Genomic DNA, 17,826 nt, shown 5'->3' on the forward strand with positions numbered 1-17,826 from the left:
AGCAGCAGTGTTAGTCTGTATCCGCAAAAAGAACAGGAGTACTTGTGGCACCTTAGAGACTAACAAATTTATTAGAGCATAAGCTTTCGTGGACTACAGCCCAAGTGGACCTGTTCTTCTTTTTATGGTGTTAGTAGTCCTTCATGGGCCAGGAGGCCCCAGGAGTCCTTATCCTAAAGATCCCTCCTTTACTACTAGCAATAAAGTCAAACTAGTGGTACCAACATTGGATATTTTGGCATGAAAAAGCCTTGTGTAGACCCAGGTTAGCATACTCAGGAAGGTAACATAGAATTGCGTCTCTCCGGGAGATTGTATTTGCAAGTAGAAGGGTTAGAAACTGGAATTTTTTAGATGAAATCTTATTTTGTGCGGAATTTAAGGGGTGGTAAATCTGCATCTTGGGGGGGAGGGGAGTTCCCCCCACATTTCTGGATGGGAAGCTTCCTGTCATTAAGCCTGGGAGAGTTTAGTAGTTCACATGCTGACTGTGCTGTGGCGCATGACAGGGAGCTTCCCAGCCCATGGGTGTGCAGTGCCAGACGGTGCATGAAGTGAGTCTCAGCCAGATCCTAGGCGGACTGTAACTTCACAGCCTTTGAGGAGCACACCCCCCTTCCCCTCCCTCTCCTCCTGGCCCCATCCCTCTCCTCTCATCACTCCTGCCTTCCCAACCCCCCCTCGATCACGTGATGCCGGAGCAGGCAGCCCCTTTGTCATAATGCGCCGGGTCACGTGAGGAAAAGTGGGCGTGGCGGACGGTGAGGCGCACGCGCAGTGCGGCGCTTCTCCCCCTCGCCCGTGCGGTTCCTGTCTGGGAAACCCCCTAGTCGAGCGCTGAGGCGGGGGCCGCGGGAGCCGCCATAGCGAGAAGCCGGGCCTCGGAGCGGCTGTGTGAGGAGGCCGAGGCCGAGCGTCCGCCCGGCCAGCCGGGGTGTGAGGAGGAGGAACCGGAGGAGCAGCGCCCTCGCCGCCGAGGCCCGGATCGATCGCTGCGGGGCTAGGCCGGAGCCGCCGCCATGGAGCCCTGAGGCCTCCGGCAGCCGAGCCTGACAGCGCGGGGCCTGGCCATGGCGGAGCGTGGCGGCCTGTGAGCGCTAGCCGGGCCCCGAGCGCGCGCGCGCGCAGCCCCACCCGAGCAGGCGCCTCGTCGGCCGGGCCCGAGCGGGCCTCGGATCGCCCCGCCCCGCCGGCCCCGGAGCGGGACCTGTCCCCCCCGGCCCCCCCTCAGACCCCGGCCCCCTCGCGGAGCAGGCCCCGCCCCGACCATGTCCTGCGTCCATTACAAGTTCTCCTCCAAGCTCAACTATGACACGGTCACCTTCGACGGGCTCCACATCTCCCTGTGCGACCTCAAGCGCCAGATCATGGGCCGCGAGAAGCTCAAGGCGGCCGACTGCGACCTGCAGATCACCAACGCGCAGACCAAAGAAGGTAGGGGGCTGCGGGGCACCCGGGGGGCTGCGGGGGGGGGGCTGCGGGGCACCCGGGGGGCTGCGGGGGGGGGGGCTGCGGGGCACCCGGGGTGCGGGGGGGGGGGGCTGCGGGGCACCCGGGGTGCGGGGGGGGGCTGCGGGGCACCCGGGGGGCGAGGACCAGAGAGCCGCGTCCGGCCTGCCTTGGGCTCTGAGCAGGGCCGGGCTCTGTCCAGCTTGTGCCTCGTCACCAGTCAGAGAAACACAACTGGCCGAGGGGGGCTGTCGATGCAGGAGTCGGCGTTTAGTCCCAGCTCCGTCCCCTGTGGCTGTAGGGGCTGAGCAGGGGCACAGAGTATTGAACAGACGTGGAAGATGTGTTTTGGTCATTGAAATCCGTAGATAGGGCTTGGACTGTGTGTTCGGGCAGTAATAAATGCCACTTGTGTAGTCGCTTTCCTCACAGTAACTACCATTGAAGAACTGTGTCCATTGTCATAGGTAGAGTGCCAGATTTAATGGACTAGGCTTTGACCTGCTATGCCAAATGCGGGATTCCTTGACGCCGAAGTCTTGATTTCCCAGAACTCTTCGGGGTTTCTTGGTTTATAGGTCTGGCAGGGAAACATGGGGCAAAGTTTTATAGTAACAAACCACCTGAATTCTACTGGCATCGAAAGAGGAGGTTGAAAGATGCAGAATTTTAATACAATTGGGGAGGATTACTTCCTGAACTACACACTGTGACAGTACAGATTCTTTGAGTTAGTTTTGTCTGCTGTGAGATTACAGAATTAGATAATGGTGGTTAGATGGCGCAGTTATAGAAACTGAGCTCATTGTTAGCCCTTGGATAAAGAGCCTTATACTGCTGTTTAGTTTCCTTCTATAATGTGTATTCATGGAAACCCTTATGACATCCTTTCCAAAGAGCAGTTTACATGCAAACATGTAGATATGTTTGGGAGTTACCTATTAATGCAAAACCATTCTCTTCTTGATAAAACTTGGGACTTTCAATCATTCAGAAGTTCTTTAAATTCAAACCCGACAGTCACTTTTTTTATTGTCTGTCTACTTCTTTGCTACAAACTAATTGCATCTGCTCACCTGGTTAAATCCCATTTAATCATTTAAATCTTGATATATTTGGTACATGACCTGTCCTGTTGTAAACGGCTTTGTGAATAACATACACTTCTCAGAAGTCTTTAGAAATACTATTATTTCCATTCATTGAATAGGGCTGCTGGCTCTGAGGGGATTATCATTTCATATTTCTCTTCAGGAGTCTTACATTGATGGATCAACCATTGGTATAACTTTAACATCTGATTAAATTTAGAATTCAACTTGCAACAACTTTAAGAAGTGTTTAACTTCTAATATACAATATAGTTCCTTTAAAGGAATGCTACCAATTTAGTCAACTGAAATTTAAAAGTGAAGCATTTGGATGCTATATCTGCCCTTGTCTGCCAACTGTTTTTTGTGATTTTTGCAGTTGCCTTTTCTGGTTGGTGTGTGTGTTTCTTCTCCCTGTTGGTGTGTGAAAGACCCACAGACAGAATATGCAACTGAAACAAAGGGCTATCAAATGCACAGGAAACTGAGGATAAATGAACTAAAGAAATTTTTTTGTTAGGCCCTGTTCTTTATAGGTTTGGACCCTAAGGTGGTGTTTGTAGTAGAGGCAGGTAAACAATCTTCAGAGAAAAGTCTAACTTTAAAGCGACTCTGACAACTGCAAGGTTAGGGTTCATGGCTCATTCATTTTGAATTTGTATTGATTTGAGTTCTTTGTAAAAGGTTACTGTTTTCTTTAGAGAATAAAAACAGAATTCCAAAATGTTTCACCAGACTATTAAGTTGAGTGCTTGCCTTCCTAAAAGGAAGTGTTGATTAAAATGGAAGGAACATAACTCAAGTTCCATTCATGGACTGACTAACATCAGTCTGTTAGTTTTGGTTAGAACTGACAAGTTTCAGTTAAGAGGAGGAAAGATAAGACTAGGAAATAAATATTGTTAATGTGATTTTAAATTTCTAGAATTGGAATGTTGAAATAGGTGAGAGAGTTTATTTTGTCTGCATGATTATTCGGGGAGGGTTCATGTAGAACAGGGGTAGGCAACCTATGGCACGGGTGCCGAAGGCAGCACGCGAGCTGATTTTCAGTGGCACTCACACTGCCTGTTTAGGTACCTGGCCACTGGTCCGGGGGGCTCTGCATTTTATTAATGAAGCTTCTTTAACATTTTAAAAACCTTATTTACTTTACATATAACTAAACTGTTGTTGTATATTATAGACTTATAGAAAGAGACCTTCTATAAACGTTAAAATGTATTACTGGCACGCTAAACCTTAAATGGGAGTGAATAAATGAAGACTCGGCACACCACTTCTGAAAGGTTGCCAACCCCTGATGTAGAAGTTGGGGGGAAATGCAAAATGTTGTTGCAAAAAAGTATTGGCTCTTGAAAGCAAAGATGTCTAAAAGTAGATTTATAAATATGCAAACTTTTATATTTCACTACCCCAAATCCCTCTGCCAGGTGGCCTTGAGTTTCAGTTGCCTATCCAACTTTACTGGTCGTAAATTGTAAACTTCTTCAGGATGAGCACGAAAAAGATGAAGAAAAATTGGGAATGATTGAACTGGTTCTGTAGCACCAGTTTAGGCACATGCTCTTTGGTACTGAATCATGTTAAGAACACATGCTCGGCCTCAAACCACACTAGCGCTTTCTGAACCATTCTAATTGCAATGCCTTATGAGTACTTTTCCCACAGTTCCTGACACCGCTCACAGAAACAGTGATTTTGGGATACTTGAAAAGGCAACTGATACAATGTGGAACAGTAATGGGAGGACTAGTTAAATTTTTTCAGCTAGTCTTCACATGGACTGGCACTAAAACAGTTCAGGCTGAAACAACTGAGGATCAAATGGTAAAGTGTTCAAGTAAGGTGTTCAAGGCCATAATAAACACTCTCTGAAACTGAAAAAAGACTCTAGCAAAACCAGTAAAGTTCAGACTTCGGACACCCTTCATATTTCTAAGGTGGTAAATAAGCAGTATGGGGCACTTCTTTAAAAGGGAAAAATACCTTTCGTGCCCACTTTATACATTATAAAAAGAAAACAAACATCTATTTCAGATCATACTTTTATAATGAGTGGAGATTTTCAGACGACAGAATTAATCAAAAATTGCAGGAGAACCCCAAGATCATGGAATTCGTAACTATCTTTGATTTCATGATTTTTCTCCCTTAACCAGATGTTTGGCAGTTTTTCTTGTAGATTTTTTTTTTTCAGGAGTTCGGTCTTGAGCAGCAGTTGTTCCTGCCCTACTCCCTTGCCATGCAAGGCAAGGGGAATAAGCATTTATGTGTACTGGGAAAAAAGTGTCCATAACTCTATATTGGTTATAGTGGTGATAGATGGTTGTAGAATACATAGTGCTCTTGCAAGCTCTGCTGTTTTTTTTACCACAGTCATCTAATTCTACTCTTTAAAGGAGTAAAAAGGCTTGAGCCCTGTCTAAATTGGTTTCTACCATGCAGCTTTAGTGATGCCACTTAAGTGCTATCTACAATACAAAACTTGTGCTAGCGGCTATTTGATTCCCCAACACATCTTTAACACATCTTGCATGTATTAAAATGTTTCCTGTGGTACGCAGACATTACAACCACTATATAGATTACAGTTTCCTGAAGAAAGGCTAACCACTGTGCTAATATCTGTTTCAGTGCTCATGTGGATAGGGATTGCTGGGGTAACAGCCCTCAATTGTACAAGTAATCCTCAGGCTATGATCTCACAGTGCAGCATTCACTACCCAGGCGACCTTCGTTGCTCTACTTTCTGAAGTTTCTTGTGCAGGGCCAAATTGGCAATAAGTCACTTAGTTGTGCAAGTAGCTTTACATACAGAATGGAACTCAAATGTACGTTATTTCCATGGCTATCAATTTCTTCTACAACTTTGCTGAAATTATTCTTGTTCTGTCAGCAGCATGTTTTGGAGGTGGCCACTATGTGACTATAGTATCAGCTACCTGAGGTTGATGTGCAAACACTAATGGCCATATAAGGAGATACGGCCCAGATGACCTTGGTCATTCATAATAGTGTGAGACTGGGAGTCTGAGTGATTAGTGGAGATGGGCATCACTAGAGGGGCAGGCAATGCCAAGAAAAGGTAAAGGGATTGAGCATCCTGTATAATGAGGTCTGAGCTAGTGGCAGTAGGCCTGGTTCAGGGCAAAAAGTGTGCCACTTTTACAATGAACTGGACAAATTCTTTGAGGCTCAACCTTCCAGAGCCACAGAAATACTTCTGCATAGCATAAAGGTCCCATGCATTGCATTGATGGAAGAGGGCTCCATCAACAACTTGGACCACTGGAACATGGAGCTGGTTCTGAAGATGCCAGGCATGTTGCTGACCTCATAGGATCTGTTTTGTGTGCATGAAGGATCCAGAAGTAGCAGCCAAGAGAGAATAGCAGGACAAGGAATCTGAAAAGAACAGAGCTCTCAACACCAGGTATATACCATTTTGTTGTAAAATATGCTGGTGGGGACAGGGTGTGGGAGGTAGTGACTTTAAGTATTGGGGAAGAGTTTTCTGGGTTCTTATGAATGTCATTTCTTGAAAGGGCAGATAATAGTCTTATGTGAAGATAGAGCTGTCCTCTCCTCCTGCCCCACAAGTCCTTTCTCCACCACCTTGACAATATAATCTGTAGCTGATGAGCTTTTTCCATATCTAGTTGCTTTGGTTCTCCCCATAATTCTACAATATTGGCATGCCCCTACATAACTCCCCCACACTCTGGCTGTATGGGCCACTCTTCCTGTCAGGGTGGAAGTTTGCCTCAGTATGGTGGATTCAAAGAGCAAGAGACCACAATGTAAAAAATCTAAATATAAGAACTTCACTATAAAAAATATGTTGGCTATATTAAGCTATGTATCAGACTGGTGCACCAGATTAGCTGCCGTCATCGTAGCAGAAGTTTAACAGCAGATTGTGACAAAATTCCTTTTCCACACATATACACACCACTCCTAGTAAGGAAATAGAAGTGAAGTGGCAAAATTACAGATAACACAATTTAAGTTAGCAAAGACTAACATGAGTACTCTCATCAAGCTGTGGTGATGGGCAGTGTGTTGTCAGATGAAATTTAATGTCGACAAACACAAAGTAATGCAAATTGAAGATAATGGTTTGAAAAATTCATACTTTACTGCATTCTAAATCTTCAGGAAAAGATCCGGGCGTTATTGTGGACAGCTCAATTAAGACTTCTGCTCAGTGTGTAGCAACAGTGAAAAAAACATCTATGCAAATAACTCCATTGCTAATTTCGCAGCTTCTCCCTTCATTTCCTCAACAATTCCCTTTTTTCCCTAAATGCCAGGAAAATGTTTTCAAGTGTTTTCCTGTGATAAGTAAACATTGGTAGTCAAGCTAGTGACCAGCACCTATCCGCTCAATTCCATTCTTGGCCTTAATCTAGCATCCTAATGAACCCTCTTTCTTATAAGTGTTGTGCATGCATTGAGTCTAATCCAGGAAGAAAATTACTTGCAAGAAGGTATTAGAATGTGAAACTGAATTTATTTCTGTTGCATGTCTTGGTATTCCTAGGGTTAGGGATAGATGAGTATTGTTATGGCTAACTCATTACTTATTTTTCATTATAGTGGCCACACCAGTAGAATGGATGTCCCAGAAGAGGCATGGTGTCATGCAGAACGGATTCACAGTGGTGAAATATCTGACAGTGTACTGGTTCAAGGAACACAAAATCAGGGCCACTTTGCAATATCGGGCAAAGCACAATGAGGCAGGACTATTTCAGGAAGAGGAGAAATTAGAATAGGAGGCAGAGTTCTAAAGGGAAATGTTCAACAAATACAAAGTGTTCAGGAAAATGACTGTGTTGGTCTAACAACTGATCCCTGCATTGCCTGTAAAACATAACATTGAATCAGGATAATAGTTATGAGGCTGCCGCCTACTCTTCAGCTCCCTTGCTTTCTGTTCCTTTGGCAACTCGCGCCTTTAGAAGCCAGTGGAAAGGAAAATTGGAATCCCAATAAGACAATTTATGAATGATTGTCTGTTGCCCTTGGTATTGTACAAATGTTACCTTGTTTTGTTATTGCAGCTGACTTGTAAACATGTTTGTATAATAAAACATTTTCTTAAAAATAAAGGCTCTGTGCATCAAGCATAATGTTCTTTAATAGGAATACATGAATTCACTCCTCCATGAAACTTCCTCACCAGAACTAATACAAATCACTAATAAAGCATGAGAAAAACAAAAGCATTAAAATCACCAAAAGTATAAGCCCACCACTACAAAGGCACTTCATAGAAGCAGCTGTCAGTTACTGTTCTCTGGTGCATCAAATCACTCCTCCATAAACGCCCCCACCATACAAATCAAGATATCTGGATAATTAAATGCCAAACACAAGAAGCCCACAGCAACGAAATATAAATGGCTAAAAATAAAACAATATTTACTTCACTGAACCAACAGTTTAAAAGTGTGTATACAACGCATTTCTGGTGAGGATCGCACAATGTTTGTATATAAGTAACTGTCTCAGATGCAACCACTTGTGTGTCCAGCTGTACATAGGTTGCTGCTTAGCTAGTTGCTTACTCCCTCAGCTCTCCATAGAAGACTACCTTTCTTTTAATATATATTAAAAAATGCAGCAGGCAGATGTTGTTACATTGGTCACTCACCGGCCTTTGGAAGTCAACAAACATCTCCATTGTCTCACAAAACCTCATGCTGCTCCAGCCACCACGGTGCGCATCTGATGTGTATATTTGAATTGACATCTCTCCAGTTTTGTGTAATCTGGGAATAGGTTAATTAGAAATAGTGAAAATTGGCATGTGGGATCACCAGAATCACAATGGGGACAAATGCAACTAATGTCAATGTTGTAGTCATCCTCTACCCATTTTTTAGGAGTCCAGCTCTTTGAAAAATTGTGCATCTTGCCCTTTGCCTGGCCATCCTATGTAAATACTCAGGAAACTGTCATAAGTCTCTAAAAGTTGTGTCACAATTGAGCAGTAACGCTTTCTGATGATCTATGTTTTGGACTTTGTATGGGAATATGAATTCACAGAGTGGGCACCTGGGTTCCCTCAATAGCCCCCACACAGTTCAGGAATCCCAGTTGTTTGAATTCCTCAGTGATCATTGGCACACTGCACTCTGTCTTGATTCTACTATGTCTTCCCACATATGCCTCCATGACTAATAATTAGCCATGTGTTTCCTGAACCCAAGCTGATGTCCACTGTGTCGAAACCATCTGGGGTGGGGTAGCCAGCTGCCATAGAGAGTCCAACCTTTTTCATGGCAAGAAGTGTGCTCATCCTGACAGGCTGGCGCTGCAGTACTGGAGCCAGTTAGCTACAGAGGCAGAGAAGTCGTCTTCCTCATTCTAAAGTTACACAGCTACTGGTGCTCATCCTAGAACTCAAAGAACTTGGTCTCACCAATTTGTGGTCAAGGTCTTGAACCAATAGTAGTACTCTTCCAGCTGAATATTATTCTCAAGCATTAGTTACACCAGCTATTCTAAGCCTTGGGACTGCATGACAGAGGAAAAGTTGTTAACTGCTTTTCTTGCTCTTTGCAGTGTTCTCTGCCACAATTGCTGTACAGAAGCCCCATCAGAAACCTTACTTGCCAAACAAGAACTGAACATTTGTCCTAGCCTGCATTTTGAGGAAAGATATAGGAGGTGGCTCCAGCATTTAGGGGTTTGAGAATTCCCTTTCCAGAGAATTAGGAAAGTTTTGGTCTCTTCTCTCTCGTTTCTGGTAGACTCCCTAAAGGAAGGCTTTTAGAAATCTCGTGGAAGCGATGGCCTCAGAGAGCTGTGCTGGGAATTGTGCAATTGTAATGGCATAGTGAAGTACAAGTGCGAACATGTGGCAAAAATACAGATAAAAGCAGATGACCGTGTGGATACATGGCACATTTGTATTTTAGACTAGTGCTATCCTGCTGATTCAGTTTCCAGAGGTTCAGGTTTCGTGTGTGTAATGTAATGTAATATATATACGTACACACATTCATACACACACACAGCCATAAGGAATGAAGTTTCATAGGCTTTGCTACACTTCAAGGAGGGGCCCAGTGAGCATGCTTAGAAATTAATCTTTAGTCCCAGCTTTTTTTCCCCCTCCAACCTTAGTGCAGAAACAGTTCTTCATGGAGTACAGATTCAAAATTATTTTTGTGGTTCCAAACTCATTCAAAACTAGTTGAATAAAAAAATCTCTCTTAAATATGTGCGCTTTGTCTCATAATTGAAATGGCCAAAGGGTTTTTCCTCATATTTAAAAAACTAATAAATCACCTGTGGTCTGAACCTATCATAGAAAGCTTTAGACCTAAAGGAGAACTCCAGAAAGTTATGAGGAAGGGAAAAAGTTATAATGGAACTTTCTACAGAAGCTTAATCATAGTGTTTAGTACTATGAATGTTATAATAAAAATGTGACCCAGCGTCACATATATCAAGATGTTCCTTTCATCCTGAGCAAGCTAAATTAATCTTGGAAACTCAGTTACCACTCATTGTTACACTATAGCTAGGCAGAGCTAGTCCCAAAACTCACATTTTGAATCTGAAAGTAACCTGATGCTGGGTATTGTTTTTTAAAGAATTGCAGGTTTATGTGAGCTTGAGGTTAGATCAGAATATAACAGTTTCATGAAGACAAATGCAGCACTATGTAGAACTTATTTTAAATGTTTAGCTTAATTTTTGTTAAACCTAGGATTTTGTCTTAAACTGGTTTTACTTTGAAAAGTGAATCTACACGGGGCATTTGGAGTTTTTCTCATTTACTTCTAAGGGTAGGTCCACACTACCCGCCCGATCTTCTGGGATCGATTTATCGCGTCTCATCTGGACGCGATAAATCAATCCCAGAAGCGCTCCCCCGTCGACTGCGGAACTCCTGCTCGCCGAGAGGAGGAAGCGCTGTCGACGGGAGAGCTTGCCTGCGCCGCGTGGACCCGCAGTAAGTAAACTTAGTTCGATCTAGGAAACGTCGACTTCAGCTACGCTATTCTCGTAGCTGAAGTTGCGTTTCCTAGATCGATCCCCCGCCCCAGTGTGGACCAGCCCAAAGACAATTGCTTGGTTTAAATGGAAACTATCAACTTAAGTTTGGCCCCCAAATTATATTTTCTAAATGAGTTTTTTTTATAATGAAAAAATAGACACATTTTCCACAATTAAAAGAAATCCAATTTAAACAGTTAATACAGACTTTCTTCTACTTTGTTTTTAATCCAAACATCAAACGCTGAAAACCTGAAAGTGAAACTGATGGCATTGATTTTTTTTGAGTTTGAAAAAATGCCAAAAATAAACACAGTAGTGACAAATTGGCTTTTTTAAATTTTCACTTTTAATATTCAAACGTATTTTTAGTAACTTAGGTAAACAAACTCATGATAGCATATTTGCTATTCCTAACTGCCTGCCCTGCAAACTCTACCTCAGATCTGTATTCATTGTAGCTTTTGCATCGTTACCAGTTCAATTATGAAGATACTATGGGCCAAGCTGTTCTCATTTTACAGTGGAAACCTAAATTTGCCATGGGTTGGATCTCTTGAATAAGAAAGTACCTGTTTAGTGACCTTTCTGATTATAACAATGTAGATCTTAGATTAGCCTCATCTTCTTTTTTTTTTTTTTTTTTTTTAAGCATTGTCCTTGCCTATGTGTATATGGTTTTAACAACCCTCTAGAATTGGTGGTCAATTAATAGAAATCTACTATTAATTTGTGTGGATTCATTTTAACCTTTCAGTATTTATTATAAAATTCTGGATTTGGTTTTTCTCAGTTAAATGAATTCTTCTAAATACCTAACAAACTGCATATGAAAAAGAGAAATGTGTTTTTGGGAATGGAAATTGATCTTTCTTATCACATTTTTATTCTTTTTCAGAATACACAGATGATACTGCCCTGATTCCTAAGAACTCATCTGTAATTGTTAGAAGAATCCCTATTGGAGGAGTTAAATCTACAAGCAAAACATATGTCATGTAGGTATTCATAAAATCAAATACTCTATCGCCATTAGACTTGGCTAATGCATAGTTTGCTAGACACATTCAAACGTGTCTAGGTTTTCTTCCTTTCATAAGAGTTACTGGTTCATGTTGTAGCTGGAAAGGATGAGACCTGTAACCTCTTGATCTTTGCAAGAGGGATGGCTTGAATAGGCTTCTTGGGACTCCAGATTCTAATCCCACAGTTAATTCTGAGGTAGATAGAGTTCTGCTCAGTTTACTATGTGAGTTGGTCTTTTGGTTGTGCCCTTAAACTGAGGCCCTTTTTGCTCTGTATTGACAGGAAAGATTTCATAGCACTTTTTATAAGAAGAAAAACCTATAATCCTTGGCCAAAGTTTTCCCCTCATAGAATATCAGGGTTGGAAGGGACCTCAGGAGGTCATCTAGTCCAACTCCCTGCTCAAAGCAGGACCAATTCCCAACTAAATCATCTGTCATGCATGTTGTGTATATTTACTGACTCATTCCCATGTCAGAGGTGGTTACTTGTCAGTAAGTGGATGGGTGTACTTCCCTCTTGGGACATGACAGGACAGGTACTTTATAAACAAACTACTAGTATTAGTATTGCCAACAATCATTGCATAGAAACAATACTGGAAAGACCAAGGTCCACCATTCTGTATGTCTTCCAAACACAGGAGGTTTTATGTGGGATATGCCCCTCAGATTCCCAGAGACAATCACTGCTTCAGTGGAAGTCAAAAAGAACAAAGTTCCCAAATGTGTGTGGTGAGCGGGGTGATAATCCCTCCCCACCCTGACATTCAGTGATCAGGTCAGCCATTTTGCATGTGAACAAGATTAAAATATTCTTTCATTAATTCTGTTTTATACTATGTTGACCATTGAGCTCCAAATGTCTGTTTTCCCTATTAATCCCAGTGTGGGGTAACAGATGTAGTGTTGACTAAAATGTCAGAAATTCCAATGAATGAAGTCAGGATTACAGGTTGCTTGTTACCCTTCTTTCATCCTGTATTATCCCACTTCTACATTAGTTGCCCTAGCTTTGTTTGAGTAATTTTAATCTGTGGCTGAGCAGACGGCATCTTCCTGGTGCTTCAGTGCTCTTCCAAAGTAAAGTGTTAGATACTAACAGAGATGAGGACCAAATAAGTATCTGAGTACAAATCTGTTACAGAAAGAATGGTGCATCTTGCTCTCTCCATAAAGGCTGCCCATTGTTTCCGTGTTGCCCCTAGCTTAACAAGTAGAAGGCAAAGTGCAGAAGTGACTCCTGAGTAGTTCATACTGTGTGCCAATTTAATTATTAAGATGCTCAGTAGTACAGTTAACTTAAAAATAAGCAGCTTTTGAGATTTCAAGCTCAGAACTACAGTATTGTTGTATGCAATGCCTTTAAAAATGTACTGTTCATCTTATAGCATGGTCTTCAAGGTAAACACATTGATAAACAAATCTGTGGTGTATATCTTAACGAAGTTCCTCACCTACCCCCACCTTTGGGATGTACTTACCTCTTATTGTGAGCCTGGAACAGTTTTCCTAGTAGTGACTGTTGTAAGCACGAGTCCTGCAACCATGAGAGGCTTTAAACTGCCTCAGCTCATGGGAGACTTTTCGCAACTTCATTAATTAAATATACAATTATCTTATTAACGATACCAACAATTGCATGCCTAGTTCTCTAAGTAGTTTGCAGATCCACAATCAATATGTGGAACCTCAACACATTTTCAAATGTAATAAAGGAATTCCTGAATACTGTAGAATATTCAGGATTTATTTTGAGCAAATTCTGGTAATTAAGACTTTTTTTTTGTCACAGGACTCCTAAACCGCACAAAATCCTAGAAACTTCTTTCAGGTGATGTTTCTACTACTACTTTTAGTCAATATAGCATATATAAAAGGTTTACTATCTGGGCACTTTCGTGGCTAAAATCAGCAGATTCCTCACCAGGGTGTTTGGGCTTCTACAAGAAATCCTGTAAGAGGACCACATTGCTGAGGATTTATAGTAGTAATTCACTGTACATCAAACATTCTACTTTTTAGCATGATTCTTACAAGTTAAAATTCACATTTCAAACAATAGAATCCAATAATTTTTCTGTATCAGACACATTTCAAACAATAGAAATGTAGGGCTGAAGGGACCTTGAGGTAATATAGCCCATCCCCCCATGCTAAGGCAGGACCAAGGATACCTACACCATCTCTGACAGGTGTTTGTTTAACCTGTTCTTAAAAACCTCCAATGATAGGGATTCCATGACTTCCCTTGGTAATCTATTCTGGTACTTTCCTAACCTTATAATTAGAAAAATGTTCCTAGCATCTAACCTGAGTCTCCCTTGCTACAGATTAAACTTCTTGTTCTACCTTCAGTGGACATTGTGAACAATTGATTACTGTCCTCTTTATAATATCCCTTAACCTATTTGAAGACTCTTATCAGGTCCCCTCTCAGGCATCTGTTCTCAAGACTAAACGTGGCCAGTTTTTTTACCTTTCCTCATGATAAAAGATTTAGAAAACCTGACCTATTTTTGTTGTTCTCCTCTGGATTCAACAATTTGTCCACATCTTTCCTAAAGTGTGGCACCCAAAACTGGGCACAGTATTCCAGTTAAGGCTTCACTGTGCCGAATAGAGTTGGACAATTATCTCCTGTATCTTACCTACACGCCTGTTAACACACCCCAGAATATTAGCTTTTTTTTTTTTTTTTTTTTGCAACTGCATCACATATTGGTTCTTATTCAGTTTGTGATCTATTATAATTCCTAGATCCTTTCTGCAGTACTATTGCCTGGCCAGCTATTCCCCAGTTTGTATTTATGAATTTGATTTTTCTTTCCTAAGTGTAGCACTTTGCAATTTCTTTATTGCATTTCATCTTATTGATTTCAGATTGATTCTCCAATTTGTGAAGGTCACTTGGAGTTTTAATCCTGTCCTCCAAAGTGCTTGCAGTCACTCCCAGCTTGGTGTCATCCCCAAATTTTATAAGCATACTCTGTATTCCATTATCTAAGTCATTAATGAAAATGTTGAAAGATACCAGACCCAGGACAGACCCTTGCAGAACCCAGCTAGCTGTATCCTCCCAGTTTGGCAGTGAACCATTGAGAACTACTCTGAGTACAGTTTTTCAGTCATTTGTCCCCCCCCCCCCCCCCTATAATTTCATCTAGAGCACAGTTCTCTAGTTTGTTTGAGAATGTCATGCGAGACTGTGTCAAAAGCCATACTAAAATCAAGATATATCATGTCTACTACTTCCTCTCATCCACTAGGCCAGTAACTGTCTAGACTACCACTTTTCTTTTCCAGAAGCTAGAATAATGATAAAATATAACCAGAGTCTCAGAGCTGATCCTTAATATAACTGCATTAGGAATGGGAGAGTTGTTTGGATAACTGTAAGCCCCTGCTTAGATAGGTGATAGTCTGACTGAGAATACAGAATTGTAGCATGAAGCAATTCATATTTAAGATCATTAATATGTTGGCAGTTGTCCAAAGGCAGACGTTAAATTTTAAATTCAATTTTTACTAACTAAATTTTATTCCACAAACATGAGTCTTACAATACTTTTTGAAAATACAAAATATATATGTAACTTCAAAGTAATGCTGCGAGTCCCAAGGGAGAACAGTTTCTGTAGTCACCTAAACTTCCATATTCATTAAATTATCAGAACATATAATATTGGTAATCACGACATAGTATGTTTTCATTGTTTGTTTAAAGGATGTAAACAGTGTTCTTATTCTGACGACTTTTATTTCTTCTTCTAGAAGTCGAACTGAACCAGTGAGTGGAACTTCAAAAGCAGTATGTAAAAACACAATCTCACACTTTTTTCCTACACACTGCACTTAAATATAAACAGTAATGTAGCAAATTAATTTTCTAAACATTAACTTAAAATTTAACTTCCAACAAAGCACAGTATATATTGTAAATACAATGTATTTGATGCAAAATAGTAAAAATATTGAGTAATGCCATCATTTGCACACTTTTAATGTGAATACTAGTATTTGTGCCAAGTAATGCATTGTATTTCATATTGAATATGCTAGAGTACTTCCTGTATGACTTTGTGTTGTACAGATAATGTATGATCATTTTCAGATCATGAAGGTTCAAGGTTTGCACAACTGAACATGGTGCCATGTTCTACATCTGTCTGTCTATAGTTAGTAATATGTATGTTTGTACAGGTTGTTGTGTGCTTTTTGTTTCTTGCAATAAAAATGTTTGGAGTGTATTTTTTGCCATTTTCACATTGTATCACTTAGCTTTTGTTTTCAATACTTTTTTTGCCTAATGGTTTTTGAAAATGTTATCAAAAACCACTGAGAAACCATTATTGTTAAACTTGGTATTGTTTCTTACTTTTTGACTTGGGGTTCAAACAAATGCTGAACCAAATATATCCCAGCATTTGGGGGGGGGGGGGGAGGGGGAATTGGGCATTTCTGTGCAGCTAAATGGCTCATTTTGCTGTCCTTAAATACTTGAGCATTAGCATTTACATTCCCTAAAACTGTATGATTAAAAAGGGGTATTGTTTGGGTGCCTCTGAGTACATAAATGTCTTGAAAAGGTTGCCATGAATTTGAGTAACTTTTAGTACACAAAGTGGTATTCTAAAGTTCTGCATTTGATTCTTCCACTTTCTGTGATGTACAGTTTAGTATGTCTGCAGACTAAAGTATCTAAAACTTGGTGTAGGAATTTCAGCTAATTAGTCATCTTGTCTGCTAGACCCTTGTGCAATTCCAGCGAAACCCCTTACCAACCCCCTTTACTCTTACCTGCAACACATTTTCTGATCTGGGTAAATTCTGAGTTGGATGCTTCTTAAGCTGTCAGTGACCAAGCCTTTCTTTAGTATACCACCACTTCTGATTTACAGTTGAAAAAAGGGCAGCATTTTTCTTTAGGTTTGACACACTGATTGTTAGTCTGTTGCAAAATACAGAATTATAGTTACACAAACAAATATTTAACTGGTTATGGTGTAGACTTTGACTTGCTGATTGGGTTGAATATTGTGCATAATTCAAACATTTCAAAATAGTACTAATTAGTATTCAGAATTATTACTTGGTGTTTTTTATTTTTTATTTTTCTTTAAGTACAACTGATTTTTATCTAGAATGGTATGTGGCATTACACTAACCCTGGATCATTGGATCTGATTGCTTGAAAAGCTTTCAGAATAACAGAATCTAGAAATTCCTACCTTTGGGTTGGTGGTCTGTGAAGAATATAGCCTCTGGTTCTCATGAAATGTAACATCATAAATCTAAAATCCTAGTCTGTTGTACTTATGGTATTAACATCTTTAAAAATCTAATCTGCACTCCAATATTCTGTTATCAGTTGGTTCAAATTGATTTTTAGACATACTTGTGTCTCAACACTAGCTCAGATTAGCTTGACTGGCCCAGTGACTCTAGAAGTTAATGTAATGAATTTATGTAAACCACATTTACAGTATTTGGTCTAATTCAGATGAGTTTTTATTTCTTGAAAACAGTTCTTTTCCTTTTTGTTTACTAGCATGTGTATGAACACAAATCACATGTTCATAAATAAAGTTAACATTCTTTTAGCCTTGTGTGTTCCCTGGCATCTCTGTATTACATTTCTAAGTAGCATCTTATTATGAGCTGATCTAGATTTCTCATCAGTTTTAAAAAATATATGTTAAAGAATGGCTGTATTCTAATTAGAACTATTTACATTAAAATGGAAGCAAAGCAAAAATATTCCCTCTTGTCTTGTTGGCACGATTGGACGCTATTTAGGTTGTGGGCAGAAAAAAATCAATTTGGGCTTGATCTTGCCAGTCCTCTACATACACAATTTCTGTTAATGATAATATCTAGCTCTTAGTGCTTTCCCTCTTTAAATCTCAAAGACAGTCAGGGTTCTGTCCTTGCAGTATACAGGATAAGTCACTTCCAGTGATGTGGGCACAGTTATTACCCTTAATTGCCCAGCACAACCTAAAATCAGGGACAAATTCTGTCCTTAGTTCTATGCGCACCACTCCCATTGCATGTATCTGAAAGCAGAACTTGGCTCCAGTGTACTAGGATTAAGTTAATTGAAAGCTGACACATTGTAAAAACAAAGCATAAGGCAGCAAGCTTAAAATGGGTTAGTGTACATGATATAAATTCAAGTGATTTGATAATTATCTTGACTGATTATTTCTGCATTGCCTTGCTCTTTTGTGTGTTACTAT

General features: G+C 40.6%; 1 protein-coding gene across 3 annotated transcripts in view; it reads left to right on the forward strand.

The window, feature by feature from the left end:
* The first annotated feature begins 809 nt into the window (after window positions 1–809).
* The window catches only part of RBBP6 (RB binding protein 6, ubiquitin ligase), a 39,857-nt gene continuing 22,840 nt past the window's right edge, over window positions 810–17,826 (forward strand). For 2 of the 3 annotated variants that reach the window (XM_054042938.1, XM_054042940.1), the window contains exons 1-4: window positions 810–1,434; window positions 11,458–11,557; window positions 13,380–13,418; window positions 15,359–15,395. In XM_054042938.1, coding sequence (XP_053898913.1) covers window positions 1,269–1,434; window positions 11,458–11,557; window positions 13,380–13,418; window positions 15,359–15,395 — 342 coding nt within the window. In that variant the 5' untranslated portion in view covers window positions 810–1,268. The remainder of the gene's footprint in view (window positions 1,435–11,457; window positions 11,558–13,379; window positions 13,419–15,358; window positions 15,396–17,826) is intronic. The other variant, XM_054042939.1, reaches the window with a different exon arrangement.

The sequence above is a fragment of the Malaclemys terrapin genome, chromosome 10 (assembly GCF_027887155.1).
Source record: "Malaclemys terrapin pileata isolate rMalTer1 chromosome 10, rMalTer1.hap1, whole genome shotgun sequence".
NCBI classification, from domain to species: domain Eukaryota; kingdom Metazoa; phylum Chordata; order Testudines; family Emydidae; genus Malaclemys; species Malaclemys terrapin.